Source organism: Anser brachyrhynchus, assembly GCF_964034855.1.
Source record: "Anser brachyrhynchus genome assembly, chromosome: Z".
Lineage (NCBI taxonomy): Eukaryota > Metazoa > Chordata > Aves > Anseriformes > Anatidae > Anser > Anser brachyrhynchus.
The window spans coordinates 69,556,876-69,583,142 of NC_137697.1; the positions used below are offsets into that span (position 1 = coordinate 69,556,876).

At 44.6% G+C, this 26,267-nt stretch overlaps 1 protein-coding gene and 1 long non-coding RNA gene across 3 annotated transcripts; one reads left to right on the forward strand and one right to left on the reverse strand.

The window, feature by feature from the left end:
* Window positions 1-55: 55 nt before the first annotated feature.
* On the reverse strand, window positions 56-15,685 carry HSDL2 (hydroxysteroid dehydrogenase like 2). 2 transcript variants are annotated; one of them, XM_080573230.1, is made up of 11 exons: window positions 15,528-15,685; window positions 10,710-10,873; window positions 10,194-10,292; window positions 9,954-10,068; window positions 8,172-8,275; window positions 7,073-7,171; window positions 3,149-3,343; window positions 2,592-2,663; window positions 1,063-1,248; window positions 839-967; window positions 56-358 (listed from the first exon to the last, which is right to left on the reverse strand). In XM_080573230.1, the coding sequence occupies exons 1-11, from the start codon at window positions 15,542-15,544 to the stop codon at window positions 246-248; spliced, it is 1,293 nt and encodes a 430-aa protein (XP_080429356.1). In that variant the 5' UTR covers window positions 15,545-15,685; the 3' UTR covers window positions 56-245. The 2 variants fall into 2 exon arrangements, with proteins under 2 accessions (XP_080429356.1, XP_080429357.1); XM_080573231.1 differs by lacking the exon at window positions 3,149-3,343.
* Window positions 15,686-18,140: 2,455 nt separating this feature from the next.
* Window positions 18,141-19,335, forward strand: LOC308185310. Its single transcript, XR_013943283.1, has 3 exons — window positions 18,141-18,328; window positions 18,424-18,552; window positions 19,033-19,335. It is a non-coding gene; the product is annotated as an uncharacterized lncRNA (long non-coding RNA).
* Window positions 19,336-26,267: the final 6,932 nt, after the last annotated feature.

Consider the following 26,267-nt stretch of genomic DNA (forward strand, 5'->3'; position numbering starts at 1 on the left):
ATGCTGCACAGTTCCAAAGGCGTAGAGGAAATGAAAACGCTTGCAACCTAGCATGTGTATTCTCAAGAAGGAATTCGTTTAATCAAGACAAACGCCTTCTAGTCTTCATCAGACTCAGTTATTTCTCCTCTAACAGTCTCACGTTTTATTCTTACGTGTTATATTTCATCAAAAAGGACTAGCATTTAAGAACAGCATTATCATTATACATAAAAGGCCAAGGTTCTGTTAGGAAGGCTTTCCCCTCAAAGTTTAGAGTTAAACTGTGTCAGCATCTTCTCCAGCTTTATTGCTAGTGCCATGTTACCTTTGATCTTTAACTTTCCTGACATGAAGGCCATGGTTGGTTTTAGTTTACCTAAAAAGAAGATACAGCATTATCAGGAAAAGAGTTGGAGACAGACCGTGCGGACGAAACCTCGGTATCCTACAGTAGTATCTGGTGGTTACTTTGCTACCCAGCTCGTGTAAAAGCAGCATGCATTTAGGAAAAACAGATGAGAGGTGTGCACAAAAGAAGTTCAGTAGACTGACTGGGTGCTTTCTGAAACTGCGGATGCTTTCTGAAGCTACACTCCCTGGGAAATCTCTAATAGCTACTCAACAAAGCACTATCAACTTCCGTGCTCGTTTTGTTCACAGACATAAGAGTCCAGAGGAGCCCAAGGAACTCTATCCTACTTGCACCTGGGCCACTAGAAGCTTAATGCTCATCCAGTTCCAGGACTACAAAGAGAAGAGCCAGTCCACTAGGCTACCAGCAGAATGAAATGTTCAGAACAAAGCATTCTGGGCGCGAGGCACCGCCGCCCCTCTGGTGAATGCCTTCGTTACTCACCTGTGAACATTTTCACAAAGTCGCCACTCGACATGCTCATAACTACGTCGGCCGTCACAGGAGGCTTTCCAAAGCCGGCGCTCCCGTCATTGGTTTTCAGGTCGATGTACCAAGTGCCTCCGTCATCACCTGAGCACGGCAGGGAGAACGAGCGGCAGTCTCCAGGCTGCCTTTGGCTAGGCATGGGAGCGTGTGAAAGTTTTACAAGAGCTGCTCTTTCTTACCAGATAATTCAAACTGGAAGACACCCTGCGTAGATCTCACAAATTCTTTACTGATGGCTCCCTGAATAACTCTGAATGTTTCTGCAACAGGACTCGAAGCAGATTCTGTATGACCCTTAGCTCCATCTGGGCCCTCATGCTTGGATCCACTTGATTTCTTTTCCTCCTTGAATGCCTGGGAAGCACCTACAAGAAATAGATTATTTCTTGCTGAACGATGCACAAAACTCTAAAACAGCATGTCTTAACACAGGGAGAGAACTCTGAAAAGCTTATATGCAACACTGTTGACCATAGGCGGTTTTCTAGGACTTACGCTTCTCAGTTGGGAAAATACCACTGAAATAACAGTATCTTCAATACTGATAAATGAAGTTTTCAGCACCCGGCAACTGAAACTGGTATACAGCACTAAGGGTAATTCTGTAATATATATTTCACTTCTTACTATGTCAAAAGAAAAGTAAAAATGAAACCACAGCAACAATTTAATTCTGACTGTTCACAATTCATTCCTAATGTTTAACCAGCACAGTTTTCTATGCACTCAATATACTCCTGACAGCACAAACAAAAAAAACATCGGTGTCTTTAGTAACAGAACTTTCATGCTGAAATGCTTATGCATGTTATGTATATTTCTAATAACACAAATATTTTCAGTAATTCTTCTGCAAAAGCTTCTCAGCTATTGGTCAATTCACTAATTTAACCGGCATTTTACCATACTGCAGTGAATATGCACATTTAAAAATTAAGAAAAGCATTTGCAATTTACAAGGCTTATCACTTTGAATACCCTCGAATTTGTTGCAGAAAGTTGGTTAGGTATCTTAAGTATCAGAAAATAATTAGGACTGTTTTGTGAATTGCTACTAAATAACCTGGGTTTCACAGTCCAGGGAGTTAACAGCTTCTATCTCTGGCAAAAAAGTCCTGGAGCATATGCACAAATTGTTTTTTTCATGGGAAAGGGACTCTGCTCAAACTTAGCATCCTTCTTCCCTTCTCTCTACCTGTTTTGGCACCACCATGAAAACTACTCAGTATTCTTACTTGCCCACCAACCTGACAGACTACAATTCTGAAAAAGCAAAACTGATGCTGCTATGACAAAGATTTCTCCGTTTCACCCCATGGACATTCACGTCACACATGACTGTGGGAATTTCATTTAAGAAGCAATGGAGGCTCTACATCAATTCCTTTCTTACAAATTTAGCAAGACAGATATAACACCCCTGCAAAATGTATTGTTTGCTATTGACTTTTTTCCAGCAATATTTACCTGTGACCTTCATACTACACAATTCAGATGGTTAAGAGAGAATTCTTCAAAATAAAGCAATAGTTATAAACCGTAAAAGTTACAGAGTGTGACAGTCCATAAATCATATCCCAAATACAAAAGAGGTTTTGCCAAACAGCCTGTAGCACAAATGCTTGGGAGAAAAGAAAGTAATCTGAAATAGAGGAGGCATTCGTTATCACTTGGAATTATCAACTTGTACATGGGGAGCTTTCCCTACCATGGCTTTCTGGTTTCATGGCTGTCACGTCAATTTCAGCATCCAAGAAGAAGTCAGGCATCAGGGGGTGACCTGAAGGGGAGTTAAAAAATAACAGTAAGTCCAAGTGAAGGTGAACAGCACAGACAGGAATGCACTTTGTATGAAAATACACCACGGTTTATATGTAAAAAAAACTGCAATTTGAAGGAACGACAAATCATGAAATAACATGTTTGGGTTCTGGTTCATTTAAAATCAGACCTAGAGGCCTCTTACAGATGCAATGAGAAACCTTTGAAGATGATACACTATCTCACTATTTGGTAAATGGTTATATATGCACCTATAGGGCAGGTGCATTTTATTTTTGTCAATGGATTTCTTTACTTTAATAGACATGTATGATTTGAGCCTTGGTGAACTAGTATGTGCTTTCCAGGAAGGCAAGTTACGAAAGTTGAGCCATGTGACTTTTTACAGATTCACATAAGAGGCCCTAGACACAAAAGAATATTCATATTCCTCATATGGCCTTCCTTCCTCAACTTATCTCTCATTTTAAAGATCTCTTTTACCTGGTGCAATTGCATAGACATCAAAATCCTTAACTCCTTCTTCTCTCAGCAGAACTTCATCAATAATGAAGTTTCCAGTGAAACTTTTTGGTTTTGTTAAAATGCAATATGCAGCATCTGCAAGGATGTCCGTTTTTCTGCACTGTTTCTCTATTCCAGATCCTCCCAACATATCCATAGCAGCTGTGTGTATAGCTGGAAAGTTTGGAGGATAAGAAAATAACGGTTTAACACTGACGACATGAAATTCCCATCTTCATGGCAAGTGCATGAACTATTTTCCTTTCACGTGAAAGGAAATCTTACAAAGACGAAATTAGGAAATACTACCAACGGACAAATAATTCTCTACAAGCAGCAGTAAAAATAGAAAGCTATTAAAGGAAGAAAAAGAATAATAATGAGAAGGACTCATGACATTCATCATGTCTCTCAACCCTTCTATCAATGCCCCCAACATGGACTTTTGCTCTTCCAGCTTGAGGTATGTACCTCACTTTGCTTTCATCCTCTTCCACAAAGAGGCTGCTCAGTTGTAGCTTCTGGCATTTGCCATGTTATTAGTCTTCCCTTATACAGTTCTGCCTCATGTCTTCTTTGCAGCTTCTCTTCAAGACTCAACACTCTGCCCTGCTCTTTTCTAGGTTCCAGGACAGATTTCAAATCACCTCCCCCACTTGGGGATGACAGATCCTGGAGGCGGAAAGATAAACCTGATTTTAAATTATTTTTGTTCTCCTTCAGATGTTTCCATTCCACACAAAGTAACAGCAGCTTTGATGCAGAAATGATTGAAACATCACTTAAAAGGAAAGAGTAGGCACTGTACACACCGATGTGAGAAAGATCATTCCCAAGTGGGAGCCGTGTAAAAGAACAACAGTGTTCAATGCTGGTCACGGGAGTTCCTGTCAAAGTGTGTTCTGGTAAAGTGTAAGAGGTGGATGGCCTTGTCCACTCACTTCTGAGGCTTTTTGCACTCTTCTGTGGTGGGCGCTAGCCTTTGGATTTCATTTACATTTGATCATCCTCAGCTTCTTTTTTTCAAATCAAGTGAAATGCTACAAATAGTCGCCTATAGATAAGTGGCATATAGTTACACTGTACATACATCTAGGTCTTTTTATCCTTTCTGAGGACAGGAAATACATCTTCTTCAGGCATTTCCTTCAGTCCTCTAAAATGTGACCTATCCTGCAAGATTTAATTATTATTTTATTTTTTTAATAACTACCAACAGTTCAGAGGTTATTTCCATCAGATACACTGATGAAGTTTATTAGTTCCTTTTGACACAACTATACTTCAATACTCTGAGGATTCATTAACCTGCTCACTTTTCCTGGCCCATGCACCTCCCACCTTCTTATTAGTGCCAAATGTTATCCTTCTAAATATAAGCCTATGAGCACAGATTGATGCAGAAAGGTTTTGAACATCTACTGCCTCATACTCTGCCTGCATATTCCATACAAAGTGCTGCTGGTGAAAATAAGTCATGCCAAACCTCTCTGTCTGAATGAGGTACTTTGGATGAATTCCTGCATCGTCCTTAACTCTCATAAACAATTTTCTATGCTTAATCAGTCAGTGACCAAAAACCACAAAACATTAGATAAAATATCATGTCCACTTATTAAAAATAAAATAAAATAACAGGATTCTGAGGAGATATAAAACCCACACAGCAGTGGCATTTTAGCTGCAAGCCAGGAGGGATGGGCATGAGGTTTGGTGGGTGGGAGGCTTTAAGAAGCAAATTGCATTGCCCTATTCTGTGAAATCTCCATTGAAACTTTTGTGAGGTTTCCTTGGACTACTGCAGAAGCAAGCATGTGGAAGCGAGTGCGTGTTCCTAACTCCTTCAGAAATAACAGATAAAACAGAGACTCGAAACCTGAAAGGCGATCTTTCACTTCACTGTCAAGAAGGCAATCCAGACCATGAAGTTATGTGTGCATTTGCCTTCAGTATACCAAAGATGAACAGCTTATCCTCTTCAAAATACACAGCATGCCTTAAAGACCTGCTCACTAAAATTCAACAGTATCAGCACTTTCTCCTTCTTATGTCACGATTAAGGCAGATGACATTGGTGCCAAACGCAAAGCTGTTCTTTCTGCTACAGACACTGGTGGGATGGGAACACTCCCAGAATTTCATACGGACAACCCAGCAGGTATGAGTTTTGCCAGAGAATACAAGGATACTATCACCAAACTCCAGAACTTACAACTCCTTGCATTGCACCCAACACTCCCAAACCTCACGGACAGGGCAAAAAAAAAACAGAAAACACAATGTTCCTCGGGCAGCCATATATCTACCTAAGAACTGCTTGTAAACGAGAATTTTCATTTTTAGCCAAAATGTTAAAAACAAAAGGTCAAAACAATTACAAATACCAGATTAAAAAGAAAAAAAAAAAAGATCTTAAGATTGACTACATCATCTTATTCTGCCTAATGGATAAGTAATTCAACGACACGAGGATTTAGCATCTATAGATAAACTGAACACTTATTACAAGCAACTAACATGTTCTCTTTGCTCGTCCAACCCTGAATAACTGAGCACATTCACTAAAAGAATTTAAATACATGACTGAACTGAAAAGTGTCAGAATATACTGTGCAGAATCTTACGCTAAAATTTAAATACTTTTCACACAAGAGAACCTAGCATGATATTCATGCAGGTTTGGTATTGATGTAACTATCATTCAGGAAGTAATCCCTAAATAAAATATTTCTGTGAGTAAAACTCAGCACAAGCAGAGTTTGTAAGATATTAATGTACTGGGAGAATTTACAATGCAAGTATCCAGACCAGTGAAAAACGACCTGATCTGACAGATATACCAACGTAAGCGTTCAACTGACTACCACCCAGAGCATTTAAGCAAAGAAACTCAGTTGACTTTGACTGAAATCATCAAGTTTTGCTCATACTCCTCACTTTAGGGGGAGCAAACCAGAGAGTTTCCACGCTCAAAACTGTAACGGGCCTGCAATTCCTAACAGGAAAGTGCTGAAAAGTGCCTGGGTACAAACGTTGCTTACAACTGGCGCACTAGCCCCAGAAGAGGCTCTTGCTTCATTATTTTTATTTCTTCTTCTTTCCTTTCTTCCTGCCCCTCTGCCTCTCTCACTGCTTAATTCCACGTTACGGGAATAAGCTTTGCTGTTGTAATGTATCATAAGGTGATGACTAGGACCACGCCATCCAAAGGGCAAGATTACCCTCTCTCTGATTTTAATGACATCCGTATCATTTCTGCATATAGATGTATTTGGGATGAAGGGACAGGCCTCTTTGTCCAACAGCGGACTAAATCCTGAAACATAGCCCTGATCCTCGCTGATCCACAGACAACAAACTGGAGCTAATACAATCTGGGAACACCAAGCTGTTTTTCTACTTTAAAGCTCTAATGTCCTGTGACTTGCAAGAAGATGGTTTTGTGAACAACTATTTGCTGGCCCACTGTGCCAAAACCTCTAGAATGAGGATTATTTTTTTAATTATCTCTACAAAGATATGTCTATTGCCAGTTCCACCTACTTCCTGGCAATCTAACCAGCAGGGAATTCTAAATAGTAATGCAAATGAAAGCATGCTAGTACTTTTGTGATTCTGCCCAAACCAGAACTCTGGGAATATGAAAAGGAGCACAGTCAGGCCAAGTAGAAGGGCTGAATGGGTTGCAATCAGGCTGAAAACAAGTTAGGATCAAAGTGGCAATGGTCTAGTGAGAGCTAAGAATGAAAACCAACATCCATGCAGGCTGAACAAAGAATATGCAAAAGAATTGCTTGGTGTCCTGAATCAGTTCCAGAAGAAATTTAAAGTGCATTTAAAGCTAAATAAACCAAGTTGTATAAGACAAAATACAAAAATTATTTTATTATCATAAAAAATCACCTGTTTTAGGCCATAAAGCATTGACAGCAACTTCTCCTCTAAATTCTTCTGCCATTCCCAAGACGCACATGGACATTCCATATTTAGAAATGGTATAAGCTACAACAAGAAATATATAAACATCCTGTATTTAGTAGGATCAAAATGTGCGGTCCATCAACAGAACTTGAATTTTCTATCCTTCAAAATTAAAGTTATTTCTTTGCATGGAAAATTAAGTTTTTGGACACAAAGCAGTATCTTCCCAGAGCAAAAATCTCTCCCTTCCTCCCCCGTACCTTGGCAGATACGAACTGTAGCCTGCCATCTCTTCACTACAACTAAATGAGCTAAAAGATGAGCTAAGCATCTTTTGGCAAATTAAAACAATGACCGAAGCTCAACTTTATGGTGTTTATATTGTATTTTTATACAAACACTGAGAGCAGCTCTCAATTTTTTCTGCGACACAGTAGCTGTTTATGACCAAACTAGCATTTTAGTGTAGGGGAAAAAAAAAAAAAAAAAAAAAGAGGAAGAAAAAAGGACATTCTAAATCCTTCTTTTCTATTTTGAGAAAGGAAACTTTTAGGGGGAAAAAACTTGGACTTGCTGGGGGAGATTTACAGGACAAGCGTCTAAAATTGGAAGCTATTCAACAAGCTTAAAATGAACAACATATGTTCTAACCTAAACACAGAATGAGGTCTCTTTCACACCTCAAAATAATTTCCAATTAGAAATACAGCCTACAGCCTTTCTATTAAATCAAACATGAAGCTGAAACTGTAAGAAAACAGATTTTGCTTTTCTAATTCTTTGTGTAACAGAAAACACTGTGTTATCGTAAGAATTCCTACGAAAAAGCAGTCTCTTAACCATAGAACATTCTTGAAAATAAAAGGACATATTAGACCACGAAACTTGCACTCTGTTTTCCCACAAACCAGTTGTTTTTTTTTTATGTGAGGTGCAAAAGACTCTGGGGAACCATTACAGGCAGTCTGTACTGAATGCTAAGAACACAAGATCTGGCGTTCTGGGCTGGCATTCCTGCACATTTCACCAGTTATTTATGTGGTTCTCAAAAATAACAACAAAGCCCCTGAATGCTACTCACCACAATGATTTTTGAACCACATGGGATTCATATTCATAGGTGGGCTGAGGTTCAGGATATGGGGGTTCTTACTCTTCCGCAAGTATGGAAGGCATGTTTTGGACCTGGAAGACAGAAACCAGACAAGTCAGTCACCTCTTATTTTACAGAACACCTACCCTCACAATAAAAAATGGCACACCACTATTTTCACTTTCTTGAAGATCCGACACTAAGCTGAAACCCTGCCCTTGTATCAAATATTTATCTGATAAATGGAACAACAGAAATATTCTGTCCTAGCAGCACCTACTAAAGCAGATTTTCCAGATGCTCAGAAGCCATAGTCAGAACTAATACCAGCAGTTCTGACAGGGGCAACAAACCACAATAAGGTAACAAGCCAAATCACCAGTGCAGAGCATCATTTGGTCCTAAATATATCCTCTTCTGATCACACATCTATTTCTTCTTCAAAACCACATCACAGAAGTAATACTGCATAGTGAAAAGCTATTGTGACAATTCCAAGCAAAACTCAAAGCCTGTTCTCTGGTGACCAGAAGAGTCACCTACTTCATTCAGCTTAGAATGTACGTGCATCTGTAAAAGCACAACTTTCACCTTATTAGAAACCATCATTTGACTTCACTTCTACATCTAGGGTACATGTTGGCATGTGACCTCTGCTGGAGAATTTTTATCAAGCTTGTTAGGGAGAACAGCAGTACTGTGGACTACATTACCTACCTCCAATTCACACATTTCATCAGGATGCATGCATACTGTCAGCCGCAGAGGAAACACCTTCAACTGTAAAATCATTAAAGTTGACACTGTCTTTTATCACCTGCTAAAATAAGCTGGGGCTTCAACTCTTTCCAGTGACAGTGTGTGAGGTTCAGTAACAGATACCTGTTTCTTAGTGCACAGGAACCAAGGTATATACACTTCGACAGGTACACCTCTGAATGGGAAATCCTCCCTACCTCCTCCACAGACAAAATACCTGTGCCATTTTTTTTTTTAGCTACGATAACCTTCTCAACAGTAAATTGACAACAGAACTCTACAAATTACTAACTGAAGGAACACACAAAGCAAGGGGAAGAAAAGGCTGAAATGCTTTACTAGGTCTTCACAATTGATTGCTTTAAAGCAACGACAAAGACCATTTGTAACTTCCCTTGAGAGGCATTAAACTTTCACATATGTTTCCACTCTCAGCAACACAGAATCTGCTTTTTTTAATCTTCTTAAGGCACCAAACAAAAGACGTTTTAAAGAATTCTTCATTAATTTGGAATAGCTAGATGTTACCATCTAGAAAGTGACTGTTGCTGTTGGGGGCTGAAGGTGTAAATGGCACTTGCTACCAGCAACACAGCGCAGCCCATTCAGAGACATAACAAGGGACATCCACAGAGCATTTTGTGCAATGCCGTGCTGCAAGAACAATTTTCCTTTATGAGCACAGCGCTGCTCACAGTTCAGCTTTCAGAAGCAGACAACACAGGGTGGAAGTACAAACCCACCACCCCGCAGCCAGAATTATTACCTTCTTTCTGTTTTTCTCTCTACCTGCTATTGACATGCTGTGCATGTCTCTCTCTGATTCAGCAGGCTGATCGTGAGCGTTTTTAAACTACTCTAATGACAATTCCTTCACTGATCTTTAGCAACAGAACTTAAAGGAACATAATGTCTGATAACCAGATTCAGCTGCAGAAAGTACCTCAGGTAAACTGAGGTAATGTCAAACATTTTGTTAAAATTTCTTCACTCTCCTTTCTCAGCACTTACGTGAGGTAGGTTCCTCGTACGTTGACATCCATCATGAGATTGACCTTCTTTGTGTCTGTTTCCAAAGTGCCAGTCAAAGAGATGGCGCTTGCATTGTTCACCAAAATATCAATCCCTGGTTTTAAAATAAGCCATTTCATGTTAGCAGTTAGGGACAAAAAGCAGGAGTAAGGCAGGCTGTTCTTTTTTTTGTTGTTTGAACAATCTGCCTGTTAACCTTTCCCCCACATCTCAGCATACCTCCAAAAGTCTTCACGGCTTTCTCCACAGCATTAATAATTTGCTGTTCTTCCCTCACATTAACGATGCATGGCAAAGCCTTTCCTCCAGCCGCTTCAACTGCATAATTAGAAAATAAAACGTTTAAAAATTGTCTCTCAGATTGAACAAATAGTCTGCTGAGAATCTCTTCTCCAATGAACACATCAAAAACAAGACTCTCAAACTGTGACCTTTCCACGTTGCATAAAGAACAGGATAGCCAGAACCGAAGCCTAACACTGAGATTGTGTATGGCACAACTCGACATCTAAATTAACACAGCATTTTCACATCTACATACATATGTCTTCATCACTGTTATATTTTGATACCTCACAGAACTCCTGGGAGGCAAGAGAACCAGTTAAGCGTATTGTTTTGAAGCTGAACCGGCGCTAAGGGAGTCTAAGCAGTTTTCCACTCACTCACAAAAATTAAGGTAGGACATGCACGCAGCCCAGCACCTGAAGCCCACCCTCATTTGTTACAACTTACTCTCTGCTGCAGCAGTGTAGATAGTCCCTGGAAGTTTAGGATGGGGCTCTGCTGTCTTGGCAGCCACCACAATGTTTGCACCATCCTTGGCAGCTTTCAAGGCAATGGCTTTGCCAATGCCTCGGCTTGCGCCCGTGATGAAGAGAGTGCATCCTGCTAGTTTCCTAAAGATAAAAAGATAAGGAGGGTAAATAAGAGGGGGAACAAAGCAAAACCTGTAAATCACTGACTTTTTAGCACTCTTCAAGGACAAAAACAACCAGCACAGTCTTCTAGCCAGCCAACTTCCTTCAACATTTTACTACAAAAACGGACCCAAACTACAGAAGAGATGGACAAAGCTACAGCAAAGTACAGTCCTACACCACCACCGAAGACGAGATGATGTTCCAAGTTTATAAACGCAGCAAAGCAGGAAGGTTACACAGGTCACCCAGTGACCTTTTTGTACAATGATCCAGCACTGTTTACAACAGAGCTGCTTAAGTTCTCCAAAACCAAAAAAGGAGTCAGTTGTAAATCGAAATGCCGGTTTCTAATGACGTGACACTCCTGTGCAGCTCTCTGTAATTCACTTCTCACAGCCCTCTAAACGCAAAGAATCGATGTCTCAACATGGTATAAAGTTCAGGACCAGAATCACAATACCAATGCAGGGTGCCAAAGAGAAGTGCCAGAAATATGATTTTCAGAAAGTCATTTTTTCTCTTAAAGTTTTTACACTAAACTCAGCAGTTTCCCAGTAACTACATTTAATCTAATAGATCACCCCAAAATCAGTCCAATCAAAACCCCTGGAGAAACTAACAGATTTTGGAGTGTCAGAAGATATTTTTCTTACATACATAATGTCACTGAATTTTAAGAGCTAAAAATTCATCTCTAACTTAGGACATACTTGACATTAAAGTCTCTTAGACCACAGGTTTTCCAAATGAAGGAATGTGGACTGTGGTGTTCAGCAGAAAACTTCTGCTGCTTTTCATAATTGAGTGAAAAATGACAAGCGGTCCAAATTTTCAACTCCAGTTAAAGAATGAATATAAACCATGTGCTACAGCAGCGTCACCATTCACTCACATCATGAACGTGATGTGGTTTTATATTCAGTCTGGGCTACACTTGATTTAATTACTGTTCCTCCAGGTCTCAGTTTTCTCCCTCCGGTCTGAGAACATCCCTCTCTAAAGCAACCTCGAGGAGGGTATTTGCTCTCAGAAGACTGAAAACTGAAACAAGGCAGGAAGGGGGAGGAAATCTTCCCCTGCAACAGCAATCTTAGTCAACAGCAGAGTCCCACAAGTCAGTGAAGCCCTGCAGATACCAATTCAAGCAGCTGCCTTCTGCAGAATTGGGTTCTAGAGAGGCATGGGAAGAAAAATCTCAAAATACAGTGAATCGCAAAAAAACACTGCCTAGAGTTGAATCACATGCACAATGAGGAAAGATCACCTCTGTAATTCACAATCAGGGTGTTAAACTCAGAAAAATAAGGCCAGGTTTTGGCTTCTACCTTCCCCAAACCAATGTGAGGTGTGCAGACCCCACCTCAGTAAGGGAACAGGTAAATGGACACGGTCCTGCTTGAGCAGGAGGGCTGGACCGGGTGACCTCCAGAGGTGCCTGCCAGCCCCTGTGATTCTGTGAAATGGGGTCCTGCGAGAGGCAGCTCTGAAGGACCGAGCAGGTCAGGAAGGCTGGCAGGGCTCGAGGCCCCTCCATGAGCGTGGAGCGTCCAAGGAGTTGTCCATTCCGGCACTCAGGAAGGCAAGCGGATGTATCAGCAGACTGACACAGCTATGCAGGGCGCTCACGACTGAGCTAACACATACAAAGATGTCATCCAGGGGTGCAGGCAAGGACAGGCTACAAGGGAGGAATCAGGCAGTGGAAAATCAAAGTTCACCTGCAGCTAAGGCTCACAAAAGGTGTCAAAGGCAACTAGATCGCCTGCTGTTACAAGGGCAGTAAGAGGCTGAACATGGAAAAAACAGGCCTGTTGCTGAATAGTTGGGGTGACTTATTGCGAGCAGGTACTGGCGGTGCCTGAGGTACCTTATGCCGCATTTGCCCTGGTCTTCATCAGCAAGGTGTCCCAGACCTCGTTCAATAGGAGAACAACTGGCACCAAACAGAAGTCAAGCTGGAAGCTACCTAAGAGGACGTAAGTCATACATGGCCATGGACCATGCTGTACCAAGAAAGCTGACACCCTTGCAAGCCCCTCTCTACGACCTATGAAACACCAGAGAGATCAGCGGTGCTCCCCGACTACTAGAGGAAAGCAAACATGAACGCCCAGAAGAACAATTCACCAAACCACTGGCTCACCAGACTTGTCCTGGTTCTTGGGAAAACCGTGGACCAACTTCTCTGGCAGCACTTTAAGAAGACGACTGGGAACTGTCAGCACGGGTTTTCCGAGGGTGAAAGATGCCTGGCTTACCTGATTGCCTTCCGTGATAAAATGAGGGGATTTGTAGCCAGAGCAAGAGCAGCAGATACCATGTACTTCAGCAAGGCTTTCAATGCCATCTCTCAAAAATTAAAGACATTATGGCCCTAATGGGTGCACAACCTGAGGGTTAACAAACAGTTAGTTGGTCAAGCCCAGAGGGTGGTGGTTTGGGTAAGTCATACTCTGCCTGGAGGACAGCATTAAGTCAGATCTCCTCCAGCACCAGTCCTGTTCAACACCTTTATCGCCAGCATGGAGGAGATGACAAAGCGCACTTGGCAGGGATGACAACTGGCGGATGTGCTTGAGGGCTAGGCTGCCATCCAGAGGGACCTTGACAGGCCGGATGAATGTAACAGAAGCCTCATGAAATTCAGCAAGGACAAATGGACAGCCTTGCAACTGGGAAGAAAGGGTCCCTGCAATGACACAGGCTGGGGACTGAGTGGACAGGGAGGTGCACAGCTGAAAAGGGATGGGGACACTTGGCAGAGAGCAAGCTGAGCATACGTCAGCAGCATGCCCTGCCAGGGAAAGCCAGCAGCACCCCAGGATGCAGGAACACCATAACCAGCAGACTGAGGGAAGGGGATATGCACCTCTAGTTGGCACTTCTAAGACTGCACATGGACCCTGTGACCAATTTTGGGCCTCTAAATACAAGGCAAGTTCAAAATGGAAGTTCACCAGTGGGAGACAGAAATGTTTAAGGGCTGGAGCACCTGCCCTGTGAGGAGAGGCTCAGGGACCCGGGCCAGTTCAGCCTGAGGAAGGCACATCTTTGGGGGAACCTAACAGCAGCCCCTCACTATGAGGTGATCAAGGAGACAGCCAAGCACATCCACTGTGGCACACCGCAGGAGGATTACAGACAATGTGTTCCTTCAAACTAAGAGAAGAAAGGTTCACACCGGAGAGGTTCAGGCAGTCCCCTCCATGGGGAAGGTCAGGTTGCAGAGCTGGGGCCAAGACGGGCTGAACCGTCTCCAGCCTTGGAGGTTCTTTAGACCCAGGTGGATGTAAAACAGAGCAATCCAGACTGACCTCACAGCTGGCCTGGTTTTGGGCAAGACGTTGTGAGCTGGAGACCTCTCAAAGTCCCTTCCAACCTGAATTATGCTGTGACTGGAGGAATTCACATGGATTCAATTCCTTTGCCCAGATTATTACTCTGTTTAAAATGTTGGGAAACATTCTATTCATTCTAGTTATATTTTCACTGGCTTGAGTCTTTTTTTCTTCCCTCCCACTTTTCTGCACAGCTGCTTCTCCAGCCTACACAAAGTCTTCTCCCCAGGCTTACAACCACCACTGACCACACTCACTCTCTAGAGGTCCTTCAGTCCTTCAAACGAAGCTCCTCCAGGAGCTTCCATTTCTTTCAGAAGCCCATAGAAATAGTGTTTACCAAAACATGCAAAGCCTTACTAACAGGAAAAATTCTTTTTCAGAAATGAATTTCCTCTCTGAAACGCTGAGTTGATACTCTCACGCTTTTGTGTTTAAAAAATAATAATCTTGCTTCCTTCTCGGTTTTACTTTTACTCATTTAATTTATCACCGTCAGCTCGGTGTGATAGCACCTGCAAAGCCAGCTGGGTCAACCTGTTTAAGTGCTCCTTCAGCCTCACCAAGAGAACTACCCAGACTGTAAAGCATTTAACTTTCCTAAGCATGCTAAGACACTTGCAAGACTTTGGATTTATTTCCTAATGCACTTCATGGTCCAATAGTTTACAAGTTTTTAATACCTGTGCTTGTTTAAAATTGCCTATATTGTGAAGGCTGCTCCTTTATTGCTTCCATTCCTGCTGGACTCTGGCAGTAAGACAAAAAATGTCAAACCCACCTCCGGGCTCTGCAGCCTCAGGGAAATGAAAAACATGAAGATGGACTGAACTCACACCAGGCTCCAACTACTACAGAAACCAGCAGGCTCCACCAGGGCACTTTTTACAACTTGCCTAGCCGCGTTAGGAATTCAGCGAACAACCCTGCTCACAAAATTAAGGCCAACTTATGTTCCCGTCCATTCGCAGCACTGTCTCTCCAAAAGACAACAAAATTCCTCTGAATTAAGACCCTTTAATGAAAGACAATGTGATCGCCGGACTGGGTGGGCACGGCTCGGCTTACTTTTTGTACCCAAACTACTTTAAACCACACAGACCCGCAGAGACACCGCGCAGCTCGGACCCAAGCCCCCCGCAGTTGCTCTCCTTGCAGCACGTCCCCGCGCAGCACACCGACCGCCGGGACGCCCCCCGGCCCCAAACCCCGGCCCCCCCCAAGGTCCCTCCCGCGGCTCTGCCCTGTCCCCAGCCCCGCGGAGAAGGAAGGAGGGAGGCCGGCCGCCTTACCCCGTGTTGGGCAGCATGGCGGAGCGGGGACGGGCCGCCCGGGGCCGCCCCCTCACGGCGCAGCCGCCGCGGCCGGGAGGCGGTGGCGGGGCGGGACGGCGGTGTGAGGGGACCCGGTGTGAGGGGCGGATGGGGGGCACAGGGGTGGGGGCGGTACGAGGGGCTGTGGGGACACCGAGGGTGGCTGGGGCCGGGGGTGGCAGCCGACCCCGAGCTGGAAAAAGGAACGGAAAGGAAACGGGGAAGGGTTTGGGTGGCTTGGTGTGCTGCCGTGGTTAACGCCCCGCTCTGCTGTCACCCCATTTCACGGCACGCACCGTGTGGTCACCTGAGGAAAAGCGGGGAGAAAGGGAGAAATTTGGAGAAATTTCTCCCCGGAAAGAGCAGTCAGGCATTGGGACGGGTTGCCCAGGGAGGTGGTGGAGTCACCGTCCCTGGGGGTGTTCAAGGAAAGGTTGGACGTGGTGCTTAGGGACATGGTTTAGTGGGTGACAGTGGTGGTAGGGGGGTGGTTGGACCTGATGATCTTGGAGGTCTTTTCCAACCTTAATGTTTCTATGAAAATGTGACCGTTCAGAAGGAGGTAGCTGGAATGCTCTCACACAGACATTTCAGCTGGGCACTGAGGAGATCTTTCAGATCAGTTATCAGCTCTTGTGTTCCCTCCAGCCACAGTTGCAATCAACTTGCTTCTGCCCTTCCTGTTTCCCTAGCCCTGCCCCGTTTATTTGAATTGGTTTCAGCATTACACCGTCACTTAAGTCCATTTATTTTTATTTTATATTCTAGTATGTCTCAAGGTCAATGTAGAAATAGGCACAAACTTATGACTTTTCAGATGAAAAGTGAGGCATCTGAAGTAAAAGACACACATCCAGTGTCAGCCAGCACACCAGGGGTATAGATTTCTGATACTCCAGTTCCATATCATGTATGGTATCATTTCCTTTCTTTTTTCACTGCAAAAAATGTGTGATGTACAAATGTGCACCCAAATGAACAGTGCTGTTACTTCAACTTAGTATGAGGAAAATTTTTAGAAGAAGAATCATTGTGTCTAAAATATTCCTCTTAAATACACTGCTATTTGACTGGAATGTTAAAGAAAAATTGAATTGGACACATAGCAGCAAAGGATGAGAAATTTTCTGTGTACATTGCTGCTAGGAGCAATTCCCACATTTGGATCAAACTCAAATTTCATAACAGAAAGATTTCATACACATTTCATACGCAGAAGATTTCCTTAAGGAAATACTGCGTGTGAAGGCACTCAACATGTGATATACTGGAATTTCTTTTCCAGGGAGGAGCAAATTAACCTGGTAAGCAGGGCTGCAGCAGAGTTCTCAAGCAGACAGTGACAGAGAGGAGGCAGAGGAGGAGACACAATTGTAAAGGGACTGCAGCTCGTGGGGAAACACACTTGGGAACAATTAAGTAGCAATGCACCGACTCCTGCACCACTTGTCACATCACCAAAGGGAATGCTCGTATGTGCAGTGATGGTATTGGAGACTGGGGAGGGTGGAGGAGAGGTGTGCAAAGGGGAGCTGAGGTGTTTTTTTCTAAGTGTTTGTTTGTTTTCATTAATCAATGATAAAATCAATAATTAAACATTTATACTAATTGCCAATAAATCCAATTGTTTGGAATTCCTCAGCTCAAAACTGTTGCCCAGGACAATGCATATGTTATTGTTTAACAGCTAGTTGGAGTTGATAATTTCTGATGATAATAAATTTCCTCTGTATTTCAAGTTTTCTTCTTTTCTGACCAGAACTTGGACTCCATTCAAGCTATTTGGGGAAAAAAAATAAAAAATAAAAACTTATCTAATTTGAAGTGTATGATTTATGTAAGTGAAAGCAGTGTCTGAACTTCATGTCAGGGAAAGCACATTACCTTCTGCAGGACTGTGAAACTTTCATGGTTTATAATCAATGCCCTATTTTGAAGAATCATTTTTTTTGTCCTGAAGATCACATGTAAAGATTGCTGGAAATAAAACAAAAAATATAAATAGTAAACACCACACTTTGCAAGACTGTCATATGATCTATCTTGCTGGATTTATACAAAAAAACAACCTCTAGCTTCTTAGGTGAAACCTGACTAATTTACGAGTTCTTAGATAAAAGGGAAAAGTCTTCTTTAAGAAAAGCATCAACATTGATTTTTCAGAATTACAGTTTATCAAGAAGTAGACAGAAATTAAGAATGCTGAATAGGTGTCAATAAAAGTGTCAAAAGAGAGATGAGAAAATGGCAGAAGGGTGCAGTTTGGGCAGAGCCCTTTTCCCTTGAAATTATTATTTGTGCATATGCTCTACATCTTTTCTGAGAGAGTCTGATGCTGTTAACTCCCTGAACCTTGCAGTCCAGGTTATTTAGTAGCAATTCACAAAACAGTCCTAATTAATTTCTGATGCTCAAGACCTAACCAACTTTATACAACATTTTAGAGGCTGTTCAACTTGATGGGACTTTTAAGTCACAAATGCTATTCTTTATTGTTAAATGTGCGTGTTCGCTACAGTCTAGTAAAATGCTGATTAAAGTTGTGAATGGACTTAAGGCTTTGAAGACTTTGCAGAAGAATTAATTTCTTGTAGGTGCTTCCCAGGCATTCAAGGAGGAAAAGAAATCAAGTGGATCCAAGCATGAAGGCCCAGATGGGGCTAAGGGTCATACAGAATCTGCTTCGAGTCCTGTTGCAGAAACATTCAGAGTTATTCAGGGAGCCATCAGTAAAGAATTTGTGAGATCTACGCAGGGTGTCTTCCAGTTTGAATTATCTGGTAAGAAAGAGCAGCTCTTGTAAAACTTTCACACGCTCCCATGCCTAGCCAAAGGCAGCCTGGAGACTGCCGCTCGTTCTCCCTGCCGTGCTCAGGTGATGACGGAGGCACTTGGTACATCGACCTGAAAACCAATGACGGGAGCGCCGGCTTTGGAAAGCCTCCTGTGACGGCCGACGTAGTTATGAGCATGTCGAGTGGCGACTTTGTGAAAATGTTCACAGGTGAGTAACGAAGGCATTCACCAGAGGGGCGGCGATGCCTCGCGCCCAGAATGCTTTGTTCTGAACATTTCATTCTGCTGGTAGCCTAGTGGACTGGCTCTTCTCTTTGTAGTCCTGGAACTGGATGAGCATTAAGCTTCTAGTGGCCCAGGTGCAAGTAGGATAGAGTTCCTTGGGCTCCTCTGGACTCTTATGTCTGTGAACAAAAAGAGCACGGAAGTTGATAGTGCTTTGTTGAGTAGCTATTAGAGATTTCACAGGGAGCGTAGCTTCAGAAAGCATCCGCAGTTTCAGAAAGCACCCAGTCAGTCTACTGAACTTCTTTTGTGCACACCTCTCATCTGTTTTTCCTAAATGCATGCTGCTTTTACACGAGCTGGGTAGCAAAGTAACCACCAGATACTACTGTAGGATACCGAGGTTTCGTCCGCACGGTCTGTCTCCAACTCTTTTCCTGATAATGCTGTATCTTCTTTTTAGGTAAACTAAAACCAACCATGGCCTTCATGTCAGGAAAGTTAAAGATCAAAGGTAACATGGCACTAGCAATAAAGCTGGAGAAGATGCTGACACAGTTTAACTCTAAACTTTGAGGGGAAAGCCTTCCTAACAGAACGTTGGCCTTTTATGTATAACGATAATGCTGTTTTTAAATGCTAGTCCTTTTTGATGAAATATAGTACTTAAGAATAAAACATGGGACTGTTAGAGGAGAAATAACTGAGTCTGATGAAGACTAGAAGGTGTTTGTCTTGATTAAACGAATTCCTTCTTGAGAATACACATGCTAGGTTGCAAGCGTTTTCATTTCCTCTACGCCTTTGGAACTGAGCAGCATATCTGAAGTGGGCTTCCTTCTACATGGCTGTTTGCGTGCATGTCCCAGAAAAAGGGTGGGGGGACCAAGTGTTACCCTGCCGTTGTATTTCTGCGATATAAATGCCATGCAGAGATCCCTGTGCTGGCATAGAAGTGGGAGCAACATGGTCGGTTTTGCAGGGTGCCAAGTACCTCTGCTAAGCGGCCATCTCATTATTTGTTTTTGCTTTCCTTGGTTTATTCCCTACACTAGTCCTGGTACCTGTGAGTCAGGTTACGCACACCTGCATGCACGCGTGCACACAGCTGCACACCCACCCACCGCCACAGACAAGGCGATGCCTCCCACAACAGCTGCAGGTAGCACCAGGAGGTTTAAGCTACCAGACCTGTGCAGACAGCCACGTCCCCTTCCTCCTCTTCAGCTGGTAAGGACGGGAGCTCAGCACTGAAAGCAGGGAGGGCCTCACTCTCCAAAGGGGCGAGTGAACGCATCCTCGTCAGCACGGTGCGAGAGCATCTGCAGAGCCCAGTGTACCAATCTCTTTAAGCGTTTATTCAGTGTCACCAACAGAACTGCCCAGAATTTAAGGCATTTAGGTCTCCCAAGCATGCTGAGAAGCTTGCAAGACTTAGGATTTACTTCCTAATGCACTTCATGGTCCAATAGTTTTCAAGTTTTTCAAGCCCACACTCATCTAAGACTGCTGGTATTGCGAAAGGTCCGTCCTTGTTGAATTCTGGTAATAAGACAGAAAATTCATAGTCACCATTGTGCCCTGCAATCTCAGGGAAGTGAAAAACACAAAGATGGGTTCCTTTCTCATCAGGCGTGAAAACCTGGGGCACAGAGGGAGCTCACTCCACGTTGGGCAGCTGGGGTGAGAGCTGGCCCTGCGGCAGCTCCTCAGCACCTCTGTGTGTGCCCGAGCAGGAGGGAGCAACGCGGCTGGGCCAGGAGCGTGCTGGCATGAACTGGGGAAAGACTGTGCATGGCATAGGAGGCAGAGCTGACCTAGCTCTGGAAGCTATAAACTGGAGGTTTATACTGCTTTGTTAAGTAGCTAATGAAGATTTTGCAGTGAGTGTAGCTTCAGAAGGCACCCATAGTTTCAGAAACCATCCAGTCAAACTATTGAACTTTTTTTCTGCATATCTCTAATCTGTTTTTCCTAAATGTGTGCTGCTTCTGCAACAGAATTTGGTTGAAAGTAACTCAGTTTCTTTCTTGTACCCTTCTCCTGAAGACCTACGTCATATGGTCTTATCTCAGTTAAAATCTGATGCAATTTGGTCCTCCTATTGAGTTTGTTCTAGCTCCAGAATGATTTTTACTAGTTAAAATTTATGATGTATTTGTTGGACAAGTGGCAATGTCACAGCTTTATAGTTCTAAGTTGTGGCACTGTTTTATAACTGATTTCCACGTTTCTCACTATTCAAAACTGTTCTGAACCTCCTTTAGCAAAACTTCAAAACGGTCAGAAAGTAATAGACTGATCACGAAAAAAGTTTTACGTTACATAAGTTAATCATTATGATTAAATCCTCAAAAATTTTCCTTTTTAATTAAAAAATGGCCTGGGAAGTCAAATTCTTCTTCAATTAACCAGCCTCCTCCTTTTCAGATAAGTACTTCAATGTTATGTTATGTATCTAATAAATATTTGTATATGCATATGGAAATACTTTATTAGGCTGAGGTATTTGAAAAGGACAAGATTTAATCAAAGTGTGATTTAGCATTTCTACAACATGGATAAAAGTACCAAGCATATACCAAAGAGGAATTTCTAAAAACTGTTTCTGTTTCTTCTTTTTTAGGTAAAGGTAAGTTTAGAGCAAGGTAAACTAAAGGTAATCATGGCATTCATGTCATGTGCTCGGTTACTGTGAGATGTACACCACCTAATACAACATGATTTCTTATAATATTACCATGTCTTTGAATTAGCTAACAAGTGATGAGATGTGAAATCTGATCCCAGGATTAGGGGACACGTAATATATTCCCATTGTACAGGTAGAGTGGAACCCAAAACTAACTTTTCCTCCGACTAGGATACAAACAGCATTTTTTTCTCCTACTCAGGTCAACGATGTTCACAAAACTTGTAGGAACTGGCCCTCTCTATCAGATGCTACTGTAAAAGACCAATGATCTGTAGCTATTGCAAATCATTGAAAATATGGGACATATTTTGAAACCTGCAGATATTAGAAAATGTTCTTGAAATCAAAGTACATTTCTAAACACAGCCCTGTAACGCTACAAGAACTGAGGCAGATCAAAGAACTTGAGTAACAAGAGCAAGGCTGTTTACTTTTATACCCACTTTTCATCATCAACACCCACACCTTAGCAGTTTTCTGTGCAACTTCTCTGCCAAAGCATTTTGTTTTTCAGGATTGCTGGGTGAGGGGTGTGGGGAGGAGGGAAGGGTGAGTTGCAGCACCCTATTCATTAACTATATCCTGCAACCCAAAGGCAGAATGTGCCCGTTTGGTTCCCTGCCAGTGCTTGCAGTTAAGCATGTGTGTGTTTCTCCTGCATTCAGCAGCACTGCTCCTGCATAACACGGTTGGGAGCTGTGAATGTCGTTCGAAGATGCACTCTGCTGTCTGTGTAATCCTAGAGAAAGGTGTCTTCTTTAGAAGGAAAGTGGAGATGGATCCACAGCAGTACAGAGCTGTCTCTGACTGGCCACTGTGTTTCTTCTCTCCCTAGTACATCAGTAGTGTTTACTGCATGACGAAAGAGTGAAAGCTCACCGGGCTGGTCTGGGTGTTACTGACTGTTGGCAAACAGATCAGGGCTGTGTCTGACCACTGCTGTGGCTGTGTAATTGCTCATGCTGGGGAGAGAAGGGCAGGGACTACCACATCCAGCACGCTGATTGCTACAAGCTGTTAAGAGTTCCAGCCTGATGGGACAAGCAAGCAGGGAAAAGGGAAAAACAGAAAGCTTGGCGCTCTGCTTTTCAATGAAGTGTGTTTACGCTGTGCTACTTGACCCAGGTAAGCGTGCGTCCTGAGGGCAGCACCGTGAGCATGGGGGTAGGGAGACCACTGCCCTCCCTTAGGAAGAGTCCTTATAACTGGGGCTGGTGGTGCTGTTAGGCATATTTGATCCTTGCTGAATGAACTTTCATATTATGTCATTCCTGGAGTTTCTGCTGTAAACAGACAGGGCTGAAAAGTGTGGCAGTCTGTTGGGTACTGTAAGGATGAGACCTACAACGGGTGCTGAAATTATTGTTAGTATTTGCATACCACAGAGGATTTCTAGATGAGGATAGAAATGTGCTACTTTTTAATCTGTTGCTCAATTCACAGCCTTCGAGGCTCATAAAAAAGAAATGACTAAAAGAAAAAAAAAACTGTGATTGTTCTGTAACTCAGCAACTAAAGGAAAAAACAACAACAACAACAAAAACCAACAGGTTCCTCAGGTGACAACTCCAATAAGTGAAAAAAAAAAAAAAACCAGCTCTAAGACCTATGTAAAAATATAGGCACTGTCTGCATGCTGCTCAAGGTAATGAACAGGACTGATCATTCCTTGTACCGTGAAGGAAACGTAAGCTCGTGCCTCGTGTGCCCAAGGCCTCTGTTTCCATAACCTCTCTCTTACCTCTTCAGTACAACTTCTGCTCCATTGTTTGTTTTGTTTTGTTTTGTTTTCCCCAGCCTGAGTAGAGCTGGGAAAAAGCCAGCTTCCTGCGTGCCAGCAGAGGGAGCGCTCAGCACACGAGACGAACCGTGGAATCTGACTCCTGGAATGTCCCCAGCTGGAAGGGACCCGCAAGGATCCTCGAGTCCAGCTCCTGGCTCCACACAGGCCCCCACAAACATCAAACCGTATGTCTGAGAGCGTTTTCCAAACGTTTTGTCACCATTTTTGGATACTCTCTAATAGTTTTGTATCGTTATGTTGTGGCACCCAAAACTGCGCACAGTGCTCCAGGTGAAGCCACGCTAGCGCAGAGCAGAGCGGGACGGCCACCTCCCTCACCCAGCTCACGGTGCTGTGCCTGATAAGCCCCAGCCCCGTCCCTGCTCCCAATGCCTTGCAGGGGTCTCCTGGCGGAGGAAGGTGAGGTGCTGGGACCAGCCACACGTCCTGACCCTGGCTGGATCCTGCCTCTCCACCTGGCTGCCTTTTGCCTTAGCTGGTGAAATGCCAGGATTAGTAGGGAAGGAGAGAGCTTGTCTCACTTTGGCAAGGTGATAACACTGCCTTCATATACCACCCACAGGCTCTGCACTGAGCTTTATTTTGAGTAAGAGCAAAACACTGCCTGCGAAATCCTCATGGATTTTGTGTTTGCATTATTGAAAGACAAGCGTAGCCCTGCTAGTTGGGGTGGCCTCTTGCAGGACTTAGAAGGGTCTGGGCTGCTGCTGGCTTTCCTCTTTGGGGGGCACCGAGGCCCCCCAAGCAAGCGGTCCCTGCCCCGTCCAGGAGCAGAGGCCCAGTGGCTGCAGCCTTGGCCAGCGTCATCTTCTGCTGGTGCCTGCTCTGGCTCCGCATGGGGCTCCTCCTGCTCCCTTGGGACACCTGTGGCGGTGGGGTGGCTAGGACCCCCACGAAGGGCGGCACTGGATGTGCTGGGGAGCTCCTCGTCATCCGAGTCTGCAGGGCTGGAGGTGGGAGTTCTTTGCAGGGGTGGCACAGGACAAGGGATGGCCGCAGGGCTGTCCTCCTGCTCCCTGTTGACGTGGGCCTCCTGGAGGCCCAGCAGCCTCCAGGCCTCCTCACTGCACAGGCGCACGATGGTGTTGACCAGTTCATTCATGAAAGCTTCTGTCCTGTCCCCCAGGCATCTCAGCAGCTGCTGGACTAGGGAATTCCTGTCCGGCCCGGAATGGCACAGGGTCTGCAGGATCATGCTCTCCACCACCATCGCTGGCCAACAGTGCACCCGACAGATGATGGACAGCTCCTGACGCATCCACGGCAGCATGGGGTCAAGGATGCTGCAGTGCTGCCTGAAAAGTGTTGCCCAGATCTCGGGCAGGAGATTCCGCAATGTGGTTGTGCTCCCCTGCCCCTCATCCCCCGGCCTTTCTCTTCCCTGCAGGGAGGATGTTGCAGGCCCACTGGGGTTGAGAGTGACACCTGCCGGGAAGCCAGCAGGTGCTGGCAGTCTTGGGGGGGTGACGATGCACTCTAGGTAGTCATCTTCTCCCCGCACAGACGCCTTGATGGTGCTCACAGCTTCCCTGCAGAGCGGGCACTCCGCCTTCAGCTTTGCCCACCGCAGGATGCACCCCAGGCAGAATTGGTGCTCGCAGGGCATTGTATATGCGATGTCTGTTTGTGCCTCACAGCAGATGGGGCACTTCAGCTCCTGTGCGGGGCTGACCAGGCCCCTTGTCCCCTGCCCGCTGCCTGCAGGGCGCTGGGGTGGCCCGGCCCTGCTCAGCCCCAGGCTTTGTGCCTGCTGGGTTTTGGGCAGAGGGCTCAGCCCAGGCAGTTCCCTCAAAAATGGCCTCCTGGGCCAGGAGCTGCTGGACAGCCGCTCTTGGCAGGGCCTTCCAGGGACAGGAGCAAAGACGGGCTCGGCCACCAAGCTCCTCCAGTGGTGCTCATCTGGGGGTGCACACACAGCCCCCGACTGATGGAAACGGGCCACACTGCGTTCCTGCTGGTCCTGCATGGATGTGCAATATGTGTGACTGTGCATCTTCATAGAGTGACTGAATGTCCCGAGCTGTATATGGACTCATCTGCGTCCTTGAGTCCAACTTCTCACTCCACACAGGACGACACAAAACTCTGACCCAACTGTCTGACAGTGTTGTGCAAACACTTCTTGATCTCTGGCAGCTCGGTGCCATGACCACTGCCCTGGGGAGCCTGTCCCAGTGCCCGACCACCCTCTGGGTGCAGAACCTTTCCCTGACACCCAGCCTGACCCTCCCCTGCCCCAGCTCCATGCCGTTCCCTCGGGTCCTGTCGCTGTCCCCAGAGAGCAGAGCTCAGCGCCTGCCCCTCCGCTCCCCTCGTGAGGGAGCTGCAGGCCGCCATGAGGCCTCCCCTCAGCCTGCTCTGCTCTGGGCTGAACGAACCCAGGGACCTCGGCTGCTCCTCAAGTCTTGCTCTCTAGACCTTTCACTATCTTTGTTGCCCTCCTTTGGACATTCTCTAAGAGTTTTACGTCCTTCATATTTTGTGGCACCTGAAACCACATACAGTGCTTGAGATGAGGCCACAGTTCACAGAGCAGAGCAGGACAGTCTCTTCCCTCCACCGGCTGGCAGTGCTGGGCCTAAGGCACCCCAGGGTGTGACTGGCCCTCCTGGCTGCCAGGGCACACTGTTCACTCATCTTTGATTTTCCATTGACCCAACCCTCCAGATTCCTTTTCGTGGGGCTGCTATCCAGCCTCTCGTGTCCCGGTCTTGCTCTAGGGTTGCCCTGTCCTAGGTGCAGAATCTGGCACCTGCTCTTGTTAAACTTCGTATTGTTGGTGATTGCCCAGCTCTCTAATTTGTCAAGATCTCTCTGCAAGGCTTCTCTACCCTCAATGGAGTCAACAGCTCCTCCCAATTTAGAATCATCTGTAAGCTTACTCAAAACTTCTTCTAGTCCTACATGCAAGTCATTTATGAAAACATTGAAGAGAACTGGCCCCGAAATGGAGCACATTGGTAACCCCCTTGTGACTGGCTGGCAGCCTGATGTAGCCCCATTTACTGTTAGTCTTTAAGCCTGACTCATTAGCCAATTGTTCACCCCTTGTGCTATGTATTTCACTAGCTGTGTGCTGGGCATTTTGTCCAGAAGAACACTGTGAGAGACATTATCAAAAGCTTTGCTGAAATCCAAAAAGATTACATAACTGACTTCCCTTGGTCAACCAGGTGAGTAACCTTGCTGTAAAATGAAA